Here is a 19044-nt window from a genome sequence, read left to right as displayed (position 1 = left end):
TGTAAGTGGAGTACCCAGGTGCAGGGTCAAAGCCAAACCATAATGATTTATCAGGGGAACAGAAGAGCCTCTTATGAGTTGGTAATTATGTACTTAAGGGTTACTTGATACTGTTTTAAATGTATGGGTTGGAAATAAAAACTGAAAGCTCTCTAAACCCATCTAGTGTGGGTAGATGGCAAAACAGTTTAAATGTTGTATCAGCGAAAAGCGATTATATTTTGTTTTAGAGAAGTGTTCCCAAATCTCATGGTGCTAAGTGGTCTCTGCTTGGTTTCAGCTCCTTTTCAACTTTCACACTAATTGTATCTGAGAGCTTCTGCTCCTCAGATTGGTTCCTTCTTCAATGTTAAACCATCCCTGTTCATTCATTCCATAAATATATATCGGGCACCTGGTATGTGTTTCTGACACTGTCCTAGGTGCTTGGAATAAAACAGATATCAGACATCCCCTTCCTTGTGGCATTTATGTTTTTGTCGGGTAAGAAAGTCCATAAACACAATAGCTGCATGTGTGGAGCTTGCAGAGAGGCCAGGGCTGTGGGAGAGCAGCAGGTGGGCTTCTGAGAGGGAGACATTTGAGTATCAACTTGGGGTCAGCCATTGGAGGGGGAAGTGATCAAAACAGAGGGAACAGCTAATACAAATGCTCTGGCAACTATTGTTAGAACAGGCTGTATACAGGCATTTCTGAGAAGTTTCGTGAATATGGACTAGGCATTTGTTGACATTTAGGGATTTTTATATGGCATTTCATATATATATTTCAGAAGGGAAGGGAGAGGGAGAGAGAGAGAGAGAAACATCAATAATGAGAAAGAATAATTGATCGGCTGCCTCCTGCTGGCCCCTCACTGGGGATGGAACCTGCAATCTGGGCATCTGCCCTGACTGGGAATTGAACCGTGACCTCCTGGTTCATAGATCGATGCTCAACCACTGAGCCACACCAGCTGGGCCATGGTAGTTATATTTTCAAAGGTCCTTTTTAATTTAGGTTGCAAATTGAAGAATTAATTGTTAAAATGATAAAGTGTCTGGGATTTTATTTAAAACATAAAAAGACCCCCAGGTGGGAGGGTGCCTGGTGTATTGGAGTCATGGCCAGGGAGCCAGCAAGGATGGAGCAGGATAAACAACTGGCCAGTGGGTAGGCCTCAAAATATAGGAGAGACTCGAGCTTCATTCTTTTATTATTAAAAAAGACCACTTTTTAAAATTGATTTTTAGAGAGTGAGGAAGGGAGAGAAAGATAGAAACATCAGTGAGAGAGAACATCCGTTGGCTGCCTCCTACACGCCCCCCAACTGGGGATTGAGCTCGAACCCTGGCATGTACCGGGAATGGGAATCAAGCCTGTGACCTCTTGGTGTGTGGGTTGATGCTCAACCACTGAGCCATACTGTCTGGACTCAAGCTTCATTCTAAGTGAATGCAGGACCTTCAAAGGGTTTCAAGCTGAGGATTGAAAGCAGGGGGTCTAGTTTGCTGGCCTCCATCATAGCAGAGAGGATGGTGTGGCCAGTGGAGGTGTGAGAACTGGTTGGATCCCAGGTATGTTTGATGACAGAATCAACAGGATTTCCAGATGGACTGGATAGTGGGATAGTCAGATTAAGACGGCAATTCCACATTTTAATCTGAGCAGCTAGTAGACTGTGGATGTGCCATGAGCTAAGATGGGGAAAGCCATGGTGGAGCATGGTGACCTTAAAACTTCTTGCATATTGCACTCTACCCATGATGCAATGTGTGTGTTGTAATAACAGATTGTTAAGATAACCTTCCTCACCTTGGCCAGTGTGGATCAGTAGGTTGAACACTGCCCCATGCACCAAAAGGTTGCTGGTTCAATTCTTGGTCAGGACACATGCCAGGTTGCAGGCTCAATCCCTGATGGGGGGTGTACAGGAGACAGCTGATTCATGTTTCACTCTCACATTAATGTTTCTCTCTCTCTGCCCTGCCCCCCCTAAAAAAATCAATTAAAAAAAGAAAAAAGATGACCTACCTTCTTGCCAGTTAACCCTCCAGGAAATGTTGTTCAGTGTCTTATGGTCTCATAGAATAGAATACTTGGGTCTTTGTTGAAAATCAGTTATCCACATGTGCATGGGTATATTCTGGTCACCCATCTACATGTTTGTCTGTATGTCCATATTACAGACTTGTTTATTGTAGCTTTATGGTAGGGTAAGCCCTCCAAATTTGTTCCTCTTTTTCAGTGTTGTTTTCACTATTCCAGGTCCTTGGAATTTTCATATAAATTTTAGAATCAGCTTGTTTTTTCTACAAAAAAGCCTGATAGGAATTTTTTATTGGGACAGCATTGAATCTGTGGTCCAATTTGGGAGGGAGAATTGATACCTCTGACCCATGGACAAGACCTATTTATTTAGTTTTTCTTTTATTTTTCTTAAGGATGTATTGTTATAGTTTTCAGTTTGTAGGTCTTGCACATTTTAAAAAATCGAATTTATCCTTAACTATTTCACATTTATGCTGTTGTAAATGGATTTTTAAAAATGCTTTGCATTTATTCGTTGCCATTATGTAGAAATACTGTTAACTTTTAATTTTTATTGATTTCAAAGAGGAAGGGAGAGGGAGGGAGAGATAGAAACATCAATAATGAGAGAGAATCTTTGATCAACTGGGGATTGAGCCTGCAACCCGGGCACTTGCCTGACAGAACCGAACCATGACCTCCTGGTTCATAGGTCGATTCTCAACCACTAAGCAACACTGGCCAGGCAGTACTGTTGACTTTTGTGTATTGACCTTGATCCTGAAGAGAGCAGGTGCCTGGAAAGCCCATGGCCCCTATTTCTGAGGCTTCACCCTCCATAGCAGAGAGGGGCCACTGCTTGGGTGGTATCAAAGAACTAGGATTATCTGTATCCACTGTGTTTCCTGCCCTAGACTTCGCTGAGGAGAACGCTGTGTGCTCCTTGGTGCCCAAATATCACTGATACTTGCTTATTTTACAAGTGCTCCTGTGGGAGTGTTTCTCACCATCCATGAGCTGTGAATTGCTGTGATCTCAGTTTAAAAATAAAGGTTTCATATCAGAGCAAGCATTCTTTGGGCACAAAGAATGATAACACTCAGCAAGGTAAAACTGACAGCACTGCTCAGGAGTCCAGAATTTGGTTGGTTCACTGTGTTTTAGCCTATGCGCCTGAAGCCCTGGATGTCTGCTGTCTCTGTGGTCTCAGGAAATTTCCCAAATATTTTTTAAACTTAGTTTTCCTGTCTGTGAAACAGGCAGCACCTTCTTCCCTGGGCAGTATTATCTCTGGAGATGATTCCTGGGGTAAAACTGTGAGTTGTCCCTCAAAGGTGAAGCCACCTTCATTTGGGAGGTGAAGTGTGCTTGGCCCCAGACACATTGCACTCTCAACTTCTTGAGAGCAAATCTTGCACTGCTGGAACAGTGGGTAGTTTCTCTGTGGTCTGTGCCAGGGAATACGCACCTGGAGAAGGAGACCTATGTGACCAAATTCCTGAGTATTGGGCACATCAGATTTTTTTTCTGTAAATGGGTATGATTCTATAATCTGCCCCTAAAGTTGTCCTGGGGATTCATAGAAATACTGAGATTTTTGACACAGTACCTGGAACTCATTGTTAAACACCTATTAAATGCTGGGTATTACTGTTAATGTCATTACTGTTATAGTCAAACCTTGAACCATTTTCTGGGTGTTTGGCACATTGGTGTTTGGCTGTGTACAGTCTCATCTCTATCATATTGTTGAAGACAGCATCTGCCATGCTAGTGTTTATAGGTTAGAGACTGATAGAAATTTATTTCCTCAACTGCCCCCTGTGGAAGATGGCTGAGACAGACCTATGGTTGAAATTTAAAATTTCACTATGTAATCACAGGGATTGGAGGCATTTAAAACTGCCAGAATGTTCTAGAAACTTTCCTTAAAAACTCAGATTTCTTTCTCTGTCCTTCACTTTAGGTTGGTAAGCACGTTGATGCAAGTTGCCTTTTACATAGCTGCTGCCATGGCCAGCTGGTAGGACCAGAGTCCCATGCCCAGAAGCCAGGTGAGTGCTTGGGTTCTGGTATCTGTGTGATGAAGGCGCTGACTCATTCAGGTCTTTGAACATTTGAAACTGAGTGCTGCCTCAGAAGCTGATGGCCACCTCTTAGAGGAAATGGAAGGAGTCAAGTCCTCCCTACAGGAGTGTGTGATAAGACTATCTCCACGGGGCTGCCCAGACCCTGCTGGCCTCCACTTGCTCTCCTCTCATGTCTCAGGGATCACTCATTTGAAAAGCCCTGGCCTAAATAGGATGAGCCGATCCTCTGTGAGGATCAGAGGCCACGGATAATCCTGGCCAGGTGTCCTTGGCCCTCTGGCCATTTCTGTGATTTCCCAATACTGACCAAAACTGGTAGAATTTTCCCTTAACCATTGTCAGCAGTGCAGGGCCTTGTACTGGTGCTTGGAGCTGGTTGCCCTTATCTTGCTTCATGTCTGTGGGGAAACTGAGCCATGCCTCCACTGCTTAGAGCTGTCAAGTGCAGGCTGTGTCAAGGACTCTCAAGACCCAGCAGATAGATCCCTCCATCCAGGTGGGATTTTGTCTGTTGCTATCAGAGCCTGGCCAGCAACGTTTTGACCTAAGGCTGCCTATCTGGAGAAGAATGTAGAATCCAGAGTTATCATAGGACTTGGAGGCAGTGTGGAGACCTCCTGGGTCAGTCAGCTGCTTCCTCCTAGTCCAGCTGGCAGGTGACTTATCAAGGAGTACATGTCCAAACCTGCATCACAGCTGCTCAGATTGCCTGCTGGGCTGAGTGTGGTATTTGATGAGGGTATAGGGGTCAGTTTTGTTAGGTTTCAGCTCTTATCTACCCATAGCAAGAAAACATGGGCATGGTCAAGTACTTGTGTTAGGAAAACATTTACAGAATATTCTTTTTTTTTAAATTTAAAATTGCTTTTAGAGAAAGAGAGGAAGGAATGGGGGTGGAGAGAGAGAAACATTGATTTGTTGTTCCATTTATTTATGCATTCATTGGTTGATTCTTTTATGTGCCCTGACTGGGAATGGAACCTACAACCTTGGTGTATTGGGACAATGCTCTAACCAACTGAGCTACCTAGCCAAGGCCCAGAGTATTCTAACAAAACCAAATTTTACTGGTGTTTAAAAAGAATTTTTTAGATTGAAATATAATGTTCATACCATACAACTCACCATTTATAGTATATATTTCAGTGATTTTTAATTTTTGGGGTGTATATTCAGGAGTGGTGCAACCATTACCTCTCTCTGATTCCAGACCACTGAAAGAAACCCCGTCCACATTAGCAGTCACTCTCAATTCCCCTCTCCCAGCCACTAACCTGGCAACCACTAATCTACTTGCTGTGTCTATGGATTTGCCTGTGCTGTAGATTTCATATCAACAAAATCATAACATATGACTTTGTGTGTTTGATTTCTCTTTCTCTGTGTAATGTTTTTGAGATTCATCCACTTTGTAGCATGAATCTCACCTCATCCATTTTTATCACTGTGTGATATTTCATTGCAGAGATGGATCACATTTTGTTTACCTATGTTCATCTGGGATAAGTTTGGGCTTTTTGCACCTTTTGATAATTTGTGACTGGCCGATTTGGCTTAGTGGATAGAGCATTGGCCTGCAGACTGAAGGGTCCTGGGTTTGAATCCAGTCAAGGGCATGTACCTCTGTTGCAGGTTCCTTCCCGGCCCGGGCCATGGTCGGGGTGAGTGCAGAAGGCAACCAATCGATGAGTTTCTCTCACATTGATATTTCTCTGTCTTTCCCTCTCTCTTCCACTCTCTTTAAAAATCAATAGAAAAATATCCTTGGGTGAGGATTAAAAAAAATAAAGAACATTTGTGTATGCAATTTGTGCTGGGTGTTCAGGAATCAAAAATGGGTGTGACTTATAGAAAAACAGTTCACAGAAAGAGTAATGCAGATGGCCCTTAACCAACCAAGGTACGGAAAATACTTAGTTTCTCTGATACTAACAATGGTTGTTGGAGCTTCATCAAAACAACATTTCTGGCCGAAACCGGTTTGGCTCAGTGGATAGAGCGTCAGCCTGCGGACTGAAAGGTCCTAGGTTCGATTCCGGTCAAGGGCATGTACCTGGGTTGCGGGCACTTCCCCAGTAGGAGATGTGCAGGAGGCGGCTGATCGATGTTTCTCTCTCATCGATGTTTCTAACTCTCTATCTCTCTCCCTTCTTCTCTGTAAAAAATCAATAAAATATATTTAAAAAAAAAAAAAAAAAAAAACATTTCTGACCTTTTCCCACAGAGGTGGACTCCGTTCTGTTGGTGGGAATCAGACTCCACCATACATTTCTTGGAGGGGGGTTTATAACTCCTCTGAGTGGGAATTGCTTACCCTTTGCTCCAGCAATTCTACCTCTATAAATTTATCCCAACGATACACTGTTAAAAAGAAGGATTGTGGCCCAGCTGGCATGGCTCAGTAGTTGAGCATCCATCTATGAACTAGGAGGTCATGGTTCGATTCCCGTTTAGGGTTGTGGGCTTGATCCCCAGTGCTGGGGCATGCAGGAGGCAGCCAATCAGTGATTCTCTCTCATCATTGATGTTTCTATCTCTCTCTCCCCTCTCCCTTTCTCTCTGAAATCAATAAAAATATATTTTAAAAAAAGGATTGTGATAGGGTTATTCATTAAAACATTCTGAAGTAACAAAACTGGAAATGATTTAGGTGTTTGTCAGTTGGGGCTGGGGACTGATAGGGTGGATCCTAGCCCCTCGGTGAAGGAAGGATGAGATCTACGTGTCATGGTAATGAAATATTAAGAGTGAAGTGACAACTGGAAAAAAGAACGAGGTAAAGGTAAAGGATAAGGTAAAGGATAAAGAGGTGTAGTGTGTTCACTTTTATCCAAAGGAAGGTGGGGGGGGATATGGATGTATATGTATTTGCTTATATTTAATTTTAAAAAAATGGAAGTATAACCTACTAGAGCAGCGGTTCTCAACCTGTGGGTTGTGACCCCTTTGGGGGTCAAACGACCCTTTCATAGGGGTCGCCTAAGACCATTGGAAAACACATATATAATTACATACTGTTTTTGTGATTAATCACTATGCTTTAATTATGTTCAGTTTGTAACAATGAAAATACATCCTGCATATCAGATATTTACATTATGATTCATAACAGTTAGCAAAATTGCAGTTATGAAGTAGCAACAAAAATAATTTTATGGTTGGGGGTCACCACAACATGAGGAACTGTACTAAAGGGTCGCGGCATTAGGAAGGCTGAGAACCACTGTACTAGAGGCTTGGTGCACGAATTCGTGCACCAGTGGGGTCCCTTGGCCTGGCCTACAGGATTGGGCTGAAATCGGCTCTCTGACATCCCCCAAGGGGTCCTGAATTGCGAGAGGGCGCAGGCCAGGCCGAGGGACCCCACTGGTGCACGATTGGGGCCGGGGAGGGATGAGGAAGGGCTCTAGGGTGTGTCTGGCCCGCCTCGCTCAGTCCCAGTCAGCCAGACCCTAGCAGCAAGCTAACCTACCAGTTGGAGCGTCTGCCCGCTGGTGGTGAGTGGACGCCATAGGGAGCAGTTGAGCAACCTTAGCATATCATTAGCATATTACACTTTGATTGGTTGAACGGACAACTGGATGACCGGACACTTAGCATATTAGGCTTTTATTATATAGTACTAGGGCCCGGTGCGCGAAATTCGTGCACTGGGTGTGTGTGTGTGTGGTGGGGGGGGAGTGTCCCTCAGCCCAGCCTGCCCCCTCTCACATACTGGGAGCCCTCAGGCGTTGACCCCCATCACCCTCAAATCGCAGGATCGGCCCCTTGCCCAGGCCTGACGCCTCTGACAGGGGACCCTCATTTCCCCTCATCACTGGTTCTGCCCCCAGCCCCCTCCGATTGCTGGCTCTTCCCCTTGCCCAGGCCTGATGCCTCGGCCAGAGGAGTTGACCCTCATCACCCTCCGATCACCAATCACCAGATCGGCCCCTTGACCAGGCCTGAGGCCTCCGGCAGAGGTCTCAGGGCTGGGCAGGGGACCCCCAGCTCCCCGCGGTTGCAGGCTCCGCCCCTGCCCAGGCCTAACGCCTCTGGCCTAGGCGTCCGGCCTGGGCAGCGGGGACCTGCAGTGGCAGCGGGGGGCGCCGCGATCGCGTGGGCTCCGCCCCTGCCCCTGCAGGACGCCTCTGGCTGAGGCGTCCGGCCTGGGCAGCGGGGACCCGCAGCTGCAGCGGCCCCGCGATCACAGGCTCCGCTTTAGGCCCAGGCAAGGGACCCCTAGCTCCCGGGACTGCCAGCTTCGACTGTGCCCAGCTCCCATCGCTGGCTCCACTGCTACTTCCTGCTATCACTGGCCAGGGCGGCAAAGGTGCCTGATTCTCCGATCATGGCTGGGGGGCAGGGCAAAGGCGGCCCCAGGGCTGCCTTTGCCCTGCCCCCCAGCTCTTAGCTCCCCCCTGGGTTTCCGATCACTGTCAGTGGCAGGGGGCTTCTTCCTGCTTTCCCTTTCGCCTCCCTGCATTGTGCCTACATATGCAAATTAACCGCCATCTTGTTGGCAGTTAACTGCCAATCTTAGTTGGCAGTTAATTTGCATATAGCCCTGATTAGCCAATGAAAAGGGTAGCGTCGTACGTCAATTACCATTTTTCTCTTTTATTAGTGTAGATAAGTGAACCACATGGTCACTTCTGAGGAGGAATAAGAGGGGACAGGGTTACTGGAGACTTACCTGGGTTTTTTTCTGTGTAGCACTGGGTGTGTCTTTTACATTATCCTATATAATAAAAGGCTAATATGCAAATAGACCAAACGGTGGAACAACTGGTCGCTGTGATGTGCACTGACCACCAGAGGGCATGTGTGGAACATGGTGGGTGTTGGCTGAGGTGGGATGGTGGAGCAGGTGAGCGGGGGTGCCAGACCAAGGTGGGCACTGGTCGCTGTCATGGGGGCGAGCCTCTGGTGGTTACTATCCTGCACTCGCACCTGCTGCTGGCGCTGGAGCCACCGCTTGCACCCATTGCTGGTGCCCAGTGCCAGTCCCAATCACTCGTTACCATCAGTGGCAGCTGCTGGCCCTGATCACCCCTGAGGACTTCTCTACCTCCCTCTGCTCCTGAGGGGTGATCAGGGCAGCAACTGCCACTTGCACCTGCTGCTGGCACTGGCCTCAATTGCTCCGCGCTTTCAGCAGGTTCGAGCAGGGCCAGCACTGTTAGCTGTGGGAGCGGCAGCAGCAGAGAGGAGCTGCCAGCAGATGAGACCAGGGCCATGGTGGGAGGGGCCAGGCAGGGGCGCAGAGGATGGGCCGAGACCTGCCCCTGGGCCTTCTGCAGCCTCGTGGCCCACAGTTCCTTTCAAGGTGCATGAATTCGTGCACTGGGGCCCTGGTTATAAAAGTATGTCAAAGGGCATGTGGAAATCCTTAAAAACCAATGGAAAATGAAATAAATGAATCTAGATGCATGTATTTACATGACTTTTAAATATAGTAGTTTGTAAATATTTTAGTGAGGTACAGCATAAAGACAAAATGAAAAATTTTAAAAATCTTTAACTGGTTTTAGAAATCATGTATTTGGTTTCAGGTTAACAATACCAATAGTCTTAGTATTATATGTTATAGAAGAAAATAAGCCATTAATGTCTTTAAGAACCAAAAATTTCAGCATGAAATAAAAGTGTAAATATAAAATCAAAGCATTTAGGTTTAAATGGTTTAATTCTGAATCTGCATTGGAATATCCCTGTTGCATCAGACAGTACTGGGGTTGTGCCAGAAGGACCCACAGGGCCTCCCGTGGTCAAGGGTGGGCAGGTGAGCAGGAGGGAGAACAAGGAGTCCCTGAATTGCTGCACCAAAGGGGTAAAAAAAAAAAATCTATGTTTATGTTGGCACGCAAAGGAAAGGAAGACACTTGCCAGTAGGGAATCGGCTCATTTTGAAAATTGGTAGAGGAAAAGAAGCAAGCATATCTACCTCTTATATGTGAAATAGTGGGTGAGGGCAACTTTCCCTCACAGCTCAGTGCTGCCCCACAGAACTTTCTGGAATGCTCTGAATCCATACCTGGAATAGTTTGAGGAAGTCACCTTTTAATTTAATTTAATTTAAATCTAATTAAATGACCTCATCTGGCTGATGGACAACACAGCTATTGATATATTCTGGCTAATTGATAGAATTATGAATTATAAGTTTTCAGACACCTAATGAAATGGTGGGTCCCAACAGCGAGCATCCTCACTGGCCATCCCCCAAGGAGGGCATACTTGCTTAGTTAGGCCTCAAAACCTGGTTTTTGAGAAATTGGGTGTGTTTTATACCACAGGGATACCACCAGCAAAACCTATCTGTGGGAAACAGGATAAATGACCTAATTTCTTCAATGTATGATTGAAAGGAAGAGAGTGTGGTGGGGAGCCTATAGATTTCAAGCAGTGTGACTGTGACAGATGAAGAAATGCTTGTTAAATTGTTGAAGATCATGATTGTGGGATAGTGATAAATACTGACCTGTCATTTGTAAATGCACGTTGGGTAGGATTTGCTTCACAGAAGCTAGTGGGGTGTGGGAGACCAAGGTTGGCCACCTAAAGACCATAGGTGTTGGATGCGTGCAGTTAATCATGCTGCTCTCTTTACTTCTGTGGTATGTTTGCAATTTTCTATAATCAAAGTTTACAAAACAGGCTTGACCCAGGTATTCCCTCAGGGAGCATTATGACGCACATCACCCAGAGCAGGGAAAACAGCCATTTACAAAGTGCGGATGATGGCCACTTGTGGTTAGTTTAAATTCAAGTAGAAAACCTTCAGCAGAGATTCTGGAATTGCTGTGAGGGGCTGTAGCCAGTGGCCTGTCAGGTGGGATAACTTCCCAATATAGCGTTCATATTTTCTGTAATAACACTCACAGCTCCTGTTTGTGGAGCCCTTGAAGAACATTAGTGATAAAGTAGGCAGGTGCTGTTCCCATTTCACAGTTAAGGAAACTGAGGCATGTGAAGGTGAACCAGGCATCATTTTGTGCCTGGTGGTACCTTCTGTTCCATAAGCCTTTCTCCTGCTCCCCCACTCCCCTCGCCTTGGAGCACTTCTTATTATCATCTGTGCTTTCTCACTTTAGAACTTTGATTCTTTTTTTTTTTAATTAAATCTTTATTGTTCAGATTATTACATTTGTTCCTCTTTTTCCCCCCCCATAACTCCCCTCCTCCCAGTTCCCGCCCCACCCTCCGCCCTCACTCCCCACCCACTGTCCTCATCCATAGGTGCACGATTTTTGTCCAGTCTCTTCCCGAATCTCCCACACCCCTTTCCCCCCCAAGAATAGTCAGTCCATTCCCTTTCTATGTCCCTGATTCTATTATAATCACCAGTTCATTCTGTTCATCAGATTATTTATTCACTTGATTCTTAGATTCACTTGTTGATAGATGCATATTTGTTGTTCATAATTTGTATCTTTACCTTTTTCTTCCTCTTCCTCTTCTTAAAGGATACCTTTCAGCATTTCATATAATCCTGGTTTGGTGGTGATGAACTCCTTTAGCTTTTCCTTATCTGTGAAGCTCTTTATCTGACCTTCAATTCTGAATGATAGCTTTGCTGGATAAAGTAATCTTGGTTGTAGGTTCTTGGTATTCATCACTTTGAATATTTCTTGCCACTCCCTTCTGGCCTGCAAAATTTCTGTTGAGAAATCAGCTGACAGTCGTATGGGTATTCCCTTGTAGGTAACTGAGTTACTTTCTCTTGCTGTTTTTAAGATTCTCTCTTTGTCTTTTGCTCTTGGCATTTTAATTATGATGTGTCTTGGTGTGGTCCTCTTTGGATTCCTTTTGTTTGGGGTTCTCCGCGCTTCTTGGACCTGTAAGTCCATTTCTTTCACCAGGTGGGGGAAGTTTTCTGTCATTATTTCTTCAAATAGGTTTTCAATATCTTGCTCTCTCTCATCTTCTGGCACCCCTATAATTCTGATGTTGGTACGCTTGAAGCTGTCCCAGAGGCTCCTTACACTATCCTCGCATTTTTGGATTCTTTTTTCATTTTGCTTTTCTGGTTGGGTGTTTTTTGCTTCCTCGCATTTCAAATCATTGACTTGATTCTTGCGCTCCTCTGATCTGCTGACGGGAGTCTGTATAATATTCGTTATTTCAGTCCGTGTATGCTTAATTTCTAGTTGGTTCCCCAATATAACATCAAGGGTCTCATTAGTTTTCTTGTAGATCTCATTAAGTTTATCGGCGGCTTCTAAACAGTTCTTGAGAGACCTTAAAAGTGTGGTTCTGAACTCTATATCTTCCATTGACAATTTTGTCCTGTTTCTTTGTCTGCGCATTTTGTTATGCTTCCTTGGTGCACCCCCTAGTGGTCTTTGTTCGCAGTCTTATAGTTAAACCTTGATTGTTGTAGCTAATACCAGGGAGGGTTTGACCTCCAGGCCAAGTGGCTATGAGAATCAGCTGTGTCAGCAGTGAGAGAACTTCTGTCCTCTAGGGAGGTGCTAATCTAGCCTTTGCCTGAGGCTATCCAGCAAATGCCTCTGTGCAGGGCTTGGGTAGGGCGGGTCGCACAGGATCAACAGGGTGGGCCGGAGAGAGCAGTTATGGCGGCTCTCAGTCCTGTCCCCAGGGGCTCTGCCTCTCTGAGTCCCAGCACCCGCTGCAAACCTGGGAGAGAAAGCTGCACTCGCTCTGACCGAAGCCAGACAGTCCCACTTCTCCCGTTTGAGTCTGGGTCCCTAAAGACTCGCCTGTATCTGGAGCTCAGAGTCTGCGACTCCCTCCCGATTGAAAACGCCAACCGCGCCCTCCGCCGCCAGCCCGCTCCGCGCACTCCGCACCTCAGAATTTGACTTCAGCACTGCGCCTCCTCTGAGTGTCCGTATGCGTTTCTCTTTCCTCCTAGTTGTAGGACTTCCACTCAGCCAGCCTTCCTGTGGTTCTGGGTGATGTCCATTCCGTCTTTTAGTTTCACTTTTGAAGTAGTTCAAAGCAGCAAACTCCGGCGTTAACCTATGCCGCCATCTTGGTTCTCTCTAGAACTTTGATTCTGTGATAGCCCATATACCAGTGGTTCTCAACCTTCCTAATGTCACGACCCTTTAATACAGTTCCTCATGTTGTGGTGACCCCCAATTTCATTGTTACAAATTGAACATAATTAAAGCATAGTGGTTAATCACAAAAACAATATGTAATTATGTATGTGTTTTCCGATGGTCTTAAGCGACCCCCGTGAAAGGGTCCTTCGACCCACAAAGGGGTCTCAACCCACAGGTTGAGAACCGCTGCCATATACTGTTGTTTTCAGACCTAAGTTAATATAGTCTTGATTAGTGACCAGTCTCACTTCTGCATTGTTGGCCATCCATAGCAACTGTAGCCAGTAGAATGGATAAAGTAGTGGTTAGCTGGTTTTCAACATGACTTTGTCTTATGAAAAAAGAATGCTTTACAAGATTGAGCCTGTGCCATCCAGAGATCACTGTACCTCCCATCGTGAGAGGGACCTCATCCTGCATCGTCCACCTGCTCTGTGTCCACTGCCTACCCCCAGCTTTGTGTGTGTTCTCCTAAGGCTTCCTGGGCCTGTGCTACTCTCGGTGGGAGGCTTTTTGTTGGAAATCCCCGAGGGTGACCATGGACCTAATTAGCCCTGGGCCCTGGTAGAAAGTAAGCCCATGTTTGGAAGAACGAGTCGGAGAATTACCGGTGAGGTTGAAATGGGTGGCACACTCACCATGAAGCCTGTCATGGACTTTACTTGAATAGAGCTCTGCCTGTGATCCTCTGTCCACATTGGCTCTCTGTCAGTATATTGTGTGCCCCACATGTTCGCACTCCAAGGCATCGGCTCCTTTTCTGGGAGATGGTTCTCTCTCTCTTTTTTTTAAATGTATTTTTGACCTAGCCAGTTTGGCTCAGTGGATAGAGCGTCGGCCTGCAGACCAAAGGGTCCTGGGTTTGATTCTGGTCAAGGGCCTGTACCTTGATTGCAGGCTCCTCCCTGGCCTGGGCTCTTGCAGGAGGCAATCAGTTGATGTGTTTCTCTCTGTCTTTCCCTCTCTCTCTCTCTCTTTCACTCTCCCTAAAAATCAATGGAAAAATATCCTAGGGTGAACATTAACAACAATAAATAAATAAATAAATAAATAAATAAATAAATAAATAAATTTTTTAATTGCCTTTAGAGAGGAAAGGAGAGGGAGAGAGAAAGAAACATCATGATGAGAGAGAATCATTGATCGTCTGCTTTCTGCATACCCCACACTGGGGATCGAGTCCACAATCTGAGCATGTGCCCTGACTGGGAATTAAACTCAGACCTCTTGGTTCATAGGTTGATGCTCAACCACTGAGCCACACTAGCTGGGCTGTGTTTTTTTTTTTTTTAATCCTGCCCTTTTAAAAATATGAAGGTAAAATTCACATAACATAAAATTCACTCTTTCAAACATTTTAAAGTGTGACTTTATTGGCATCTTAATACATTCACAACATTGTGCAACCATCACCTCTAATTCCAGAACATTTTCATCACCCCCAAAAGAAACCTATATCCTATTAGTAGTCACTTTTCACTTCCCCCTCCCTCCCCACCTCTGTACTTCCCAGAGCCCTAGCATCCTCTAATCTACTTTCTGTCTCTCTGGATTTGCCTGGGCATTTCACATATACTTTGTGGCCTTTTGTGTCTGGCTTTTCTCATTTAGTATGTTTTTATCATTCATGTTGTGACATGAAACAGAACTTCATTCCTTTTTATGGCTAAACTAGGGGCCCGGTGCACGAAATTCGTGCACTGGGTGTGTGTGTGTGGGGGGGGAGTGTCCCTCAGCCCAGCCTGCCCCCTCTCACATACTGGGAGCCCTCAGGCGTTGACCCCCATCACCCTCCAATTGCAGGATCGGCCCCTTGCCCAGGCCTGACGCCTCTGGCCTAGGCGTCCGCCGGGGCAGCGGGGACCCACAGCTGCAGCGGCCCCGTGATCGTGGGCTTCGCTTTAGGCCCAGGCAAGGGGCCCCTAGCTCCTGGGACTGCCAGCTTCGACCGTGCCCAGCTCCCATCGCTGGCTCCACCCCTACTTCCTGCTATCACTGGCCAGGGCGGCAAAGGCGCCTGATTCTCCGATCATGGCTGGGGGGCAGGGCAAAGGCGGCCCCAGGGCCGCCTTTGCCCTGCCCCCCAGCTCTTAGCTCCCCCCTGGGTTTCTGATCACTGTCAGTGGCAGGGGGCTTCTTCCTGCTTTCCCTTTCACCTCCCTGCATTGTGCCTACATATGCAAATTAACCGCCATCTTGTTGACAGTTAACTGCCAATCTTAGTTGGCAGTTAACTGCCAATCATAGTTGGCAGTTAATTTGCATATAGCCCTGATTAGCCAATGAAAAGGGTATCGTCGTACGCCAATTACCATTTTTCTCTTTTATTAGTGTAGATAATATTCCATTGTGTGGCTGGATCACATTTTGTTTATGTATTTTTTGTTGATGGGCAGTAGGGTCATTTTTACTTATTGGCTACTGTGAATAGTGCTGCTTTTAACATTCATGTACAAGTTTTTGTTTGAATACCTGTTTTCACATACCTTGACTATATACCTAGCTGGAATTTCTGGGTCATATGGTAATTCTGTATTTAACTTTTAGAGGAACTGCCAGCCTTTTCCATATCATTACACCATTTTTTTTTGTTGTTAATAGGATATTTTCCCATTGCTTTTTTAGAGTAGAAGGGACGGGGAGAGACAGAAACATCAGTGTGAGAGAGAGACACTGATTGGTTGCCTTCTGCATGCCCCAAACAAGGCCGGGGATCGAGCCTGCAACCAAGGTATGGGCCCTTGACTGGAATTGATCCCGGGATGCTTCACTCCTTGGGCCGACGCTCTATCCACTGAGCCAAGTGGCTAGTGCTCATTACACCATTTTATATTCCCTCCAGCAATGTATAAGGGTTCCAATTTATCTATATCCTCACCAATACTTATTTTCCAGTTAAATTTTTTCTTGTGCTGGTCAGTGTGCTTAGTGTTTGGAGCGTTGCCCCATGCACTGAAGGGTTTAGGGTTCGATTCCCAGTCACGTGCATGTAACTGGGTCTCCCCTTCCTTCCTCCCTCCCTCTATTCCCCCCTTCCCTTCCACTCTATCTAAAATCAATGGAAAAATATGCTTGAATGAGGATTAACAATTATTTTTTTCTTATCATAGCCTTCCTAGTAGGTGTGAGGTGGTATCTCATTGTGATTTGATTTGCATTTCCCTGATGATTAGTTATGTTGAACATCTTACCTATGTGCTTATTGGCCATTTGTGTATTATTGGAGAAAAATCTATATACGTCCTTTGCCCATTTTTGAATTGGGTTCTCTTTATTGTTGAGTTGTAAGAGTTTTTTATATATTTCTGATACTAGACTATTCTTGATTTTTTTTAAATCCTCACCTGAGGATATGTTTTTATTGATTTTTGAGAGAGACAGACATCGATGTGAGAGAGAAACATCGATTGGTTGCCTCTCCTATGTGCCCTGACTAAGGATCAAACCTGAAACCTTTTGGTGTACGTGGGCAATGCTCCAACCAGCTGAGCCACCAGGCCATGGTCCCTGGCACTAGACCAGTGGTTCTCAACCTTCCTAATGCCGCGACCCTTTAATACAGTTCCTCATGTTGTGGTGACTCCCAATTTCATTGTTACAAATTGAACATAATTAAAGCATAGTGATTAATCACAAAAACAATATGTAATTATATATGTGTTTTCCGATAGTCTTAGATGAGCCCTGTGAAAGGGTCGTTTGACCCCCGAAGGGGTCGTGACCCACAGGGTGAGAACCGCTGCACTAAACTCTCATCAGATACATGGTTTGTACATATTTCCTCTTATTCTGAGAGTTGTTTTTTCACTTTCTTGTTGCACCAAGTATTTGAATTTTGATGAAATCCAATTTAACTTTTTTCTTTTGTTGATATTGTGCTTTTGATATCATATTTAAGAATCTGTTGCCAAATTCAAGGTCGTGATTTACACTTTAGTATTTTCTTCTAAGAGTTTTATACTAGGTTTAACATTTCATATTTAAGTCTTAGTCCATTTTGGGTTAATTATAATACGTGGTGTGAAGTAGGGTTTTGTTTTTTATCATTTTTTCTATGGGTATGAAGACATTTTGGCTTATTTAACTAGGAATGGGAGGGCCATAGCTGGGAGTTCTGGAACTACCTTTTCTCATCTGCCTCCCCCCCTGCACCCCCCCCCCCCCTTTTCTTTTTAACAAATATGTATTGAGCACCATTCTCCTGTGGGCCCTGAGATGGTAGCACCGAACAAAGAGGTGTTCTCTGTTCTTGTTGGGGATGGGGGACACAGAAACAGATGAGTAAATAAAATGTCAAGTAGTGGGAAAAGGGGTAGAGACCCATCAAGGGGCATGTGTGGAGGGGAGATTCATCTCATTTTGTTGTCTTAGCTGAGACCTGAGAAAGAAAGTTTGTACAGAGACTTGTGGGAGGAGCCTTCCAGGTAGAGGAAACAGGAAGTGTGCAAAAGCCCTGGGGTTGGAGTGAACTTGGTTGTCAGAGGAGCAGCCAGGATGTAACTGTGGCCAGAGCTGAGAGAATGGGGTTGGGGATTGAGGGGGAATGGTATGGTGGGAGAGAGGCCAATAGGATCTTGATGCTGAGTTGGGACCTTTTACTTTTAGTAGCATGTTTTACAAAAGGACCACTAATGTGATATACCCTCTAGCTGAGCTTGGCAATTTCCTGGATGTTGGTATAGGTGTCCAAAACCAGCACAACCCCTGCCTAATGGGAAGATTTCCACTTAGAGAGAAGAGGCGGGGTTTCTGTTCCAGCTCTTACAATGCAGAAAGTGCTGTGAGAACTGTTTCTTAGGCCCATGGGCTTCATTGAGACCAAAAACTTGCTTTAGTCCTAAAAGTAGCTTTCTCTGCTGGCTCCAATTCTCCTGGGGCCGCTGAGAGCCCTGACACCAAAAAAGGCCGTGTGTGGAGGGGAACTTGACAAAGGAAGCCCAGGCAAGGCCTCTGGGCAGTCGAGTTACAACATTGCTGGGCTTCCTGATGAAGATGACAATAGATGTGTGCCTGTTCCCTCACTTCACACTCATGTCTCCTCCTTGGAGTGGAGAAGGCCTTTATGGCTCTTCTTGGAATTTTCTGTGCAAAACCTCTCTGCCATGTCCAGCCACAGGCCTCAATGGAGCTGGTGGCTAGGGCTGCATCTCTACTGGGCCCTGAAGGAGTCTGCCCTGAAAGGGTTAGAGCCTCCCATTTTGTGATGTGACACCGATGGCACATTGCAATGTTGTGGAAATGGCAGGTGTAACCCTTTGTGGGCTGCAAGGCTCATAGCCCAGGAAGCAGCTGGGAGGGGACCGAGTGCTGGTCTTTTCCCATGGGTGGGAAATTCCGCCAGCTAGCTCTCACAGTGACGTTCTGCAGGAGGATAATTCCTGGTCACCATTTCCCTAGGGACATTTAATATTACTCAGGTTCCCCTTTACAGGTGACACATTTTTTTCTGTGTTGTCTGCTCCTCCAGCAGCATCTGTTTCTCCCTCTGGGGATACAGAGTAAGGATTTGGCCACAGCCCAGCTGGGGTCGGAAGCTCAGCTGGCCACCTGGAAGTGGCCCCAAGTGGGTGGCATTGGGTGCTTACTGAGCACCTCTGAGATGACAAACACTATAGCTAAGTCCTGATCTCCAGTGTGAGCCTGGGGAGAGCTAGTGACAATTTTAAAGACACTTGCCAGCAGTCTCTCCCCCTCTTAAGATGTGATCAGTATAAGTGTGTTTTCTTTTACTGAATGCCACAACTTGGAGATGAAGACAGGCTTTTGTCTCATGTCACTGGGAAGGGCACTCAGAGGCCAATGTATTGGGCTACACTGCAGATGGAGCTGAGTGGGATCCGTGTGGCTTGTGTAGTCATTGTTCCCTGAGAAGAAGATAAAAGCATACC

The 19044-nt window shown here is 45.7% G+C and overlaps 1 protein-coding gene across 9 annotated transcripts in view; it reads left to right on the top strand.

Moving 5' to 3' along the window:
* Positions 1 to 19044, top strand: part of GATAD2A (GATA zinc finger domain containing 2A) — a 111520-nt gene that overhangs the window by 40395 nt on the left and 52081 nt on the right. For 7 of the 9 annotated variants that reach the window (XM_059696071.1, XM_059696077.1, XM_059696078.1 and 4 more), the window contains exon 2: positions 3977 to 4064. The exons of the other annotated variants lie outside the window; for them this stretch is intronic. In XM_059696071.1, the coding sequence (XP_059552054.1) occupies positions 4050 to 4064 (15 nt within the window). In that variant the 5' untranslated portion in view covers positions 3977 to 4049. The remainder of the gene's footprint in view (positions 1 to 3976; positions 4065 to 19044) is intronic. 9 annotated transcript variants of the gene reach the window in all.

Source organism: Myotis daubentonii, chromosome 5, assembly GCF_963259705.1.
Source record: "Myotis daubentonii chromosome 5, mMyoDau2.1, whole genome shotgun sequence".
Classification (NCBI taxonomy): Eukaryota; Metazoa; Chordata; class Mammalia; order Chiroptera; family Vespertilionidae; genus Myotis; species Myotis daubentonii.
This window is presented reverse-complemented; position numbering and strand designations above follow the sequence as displayed.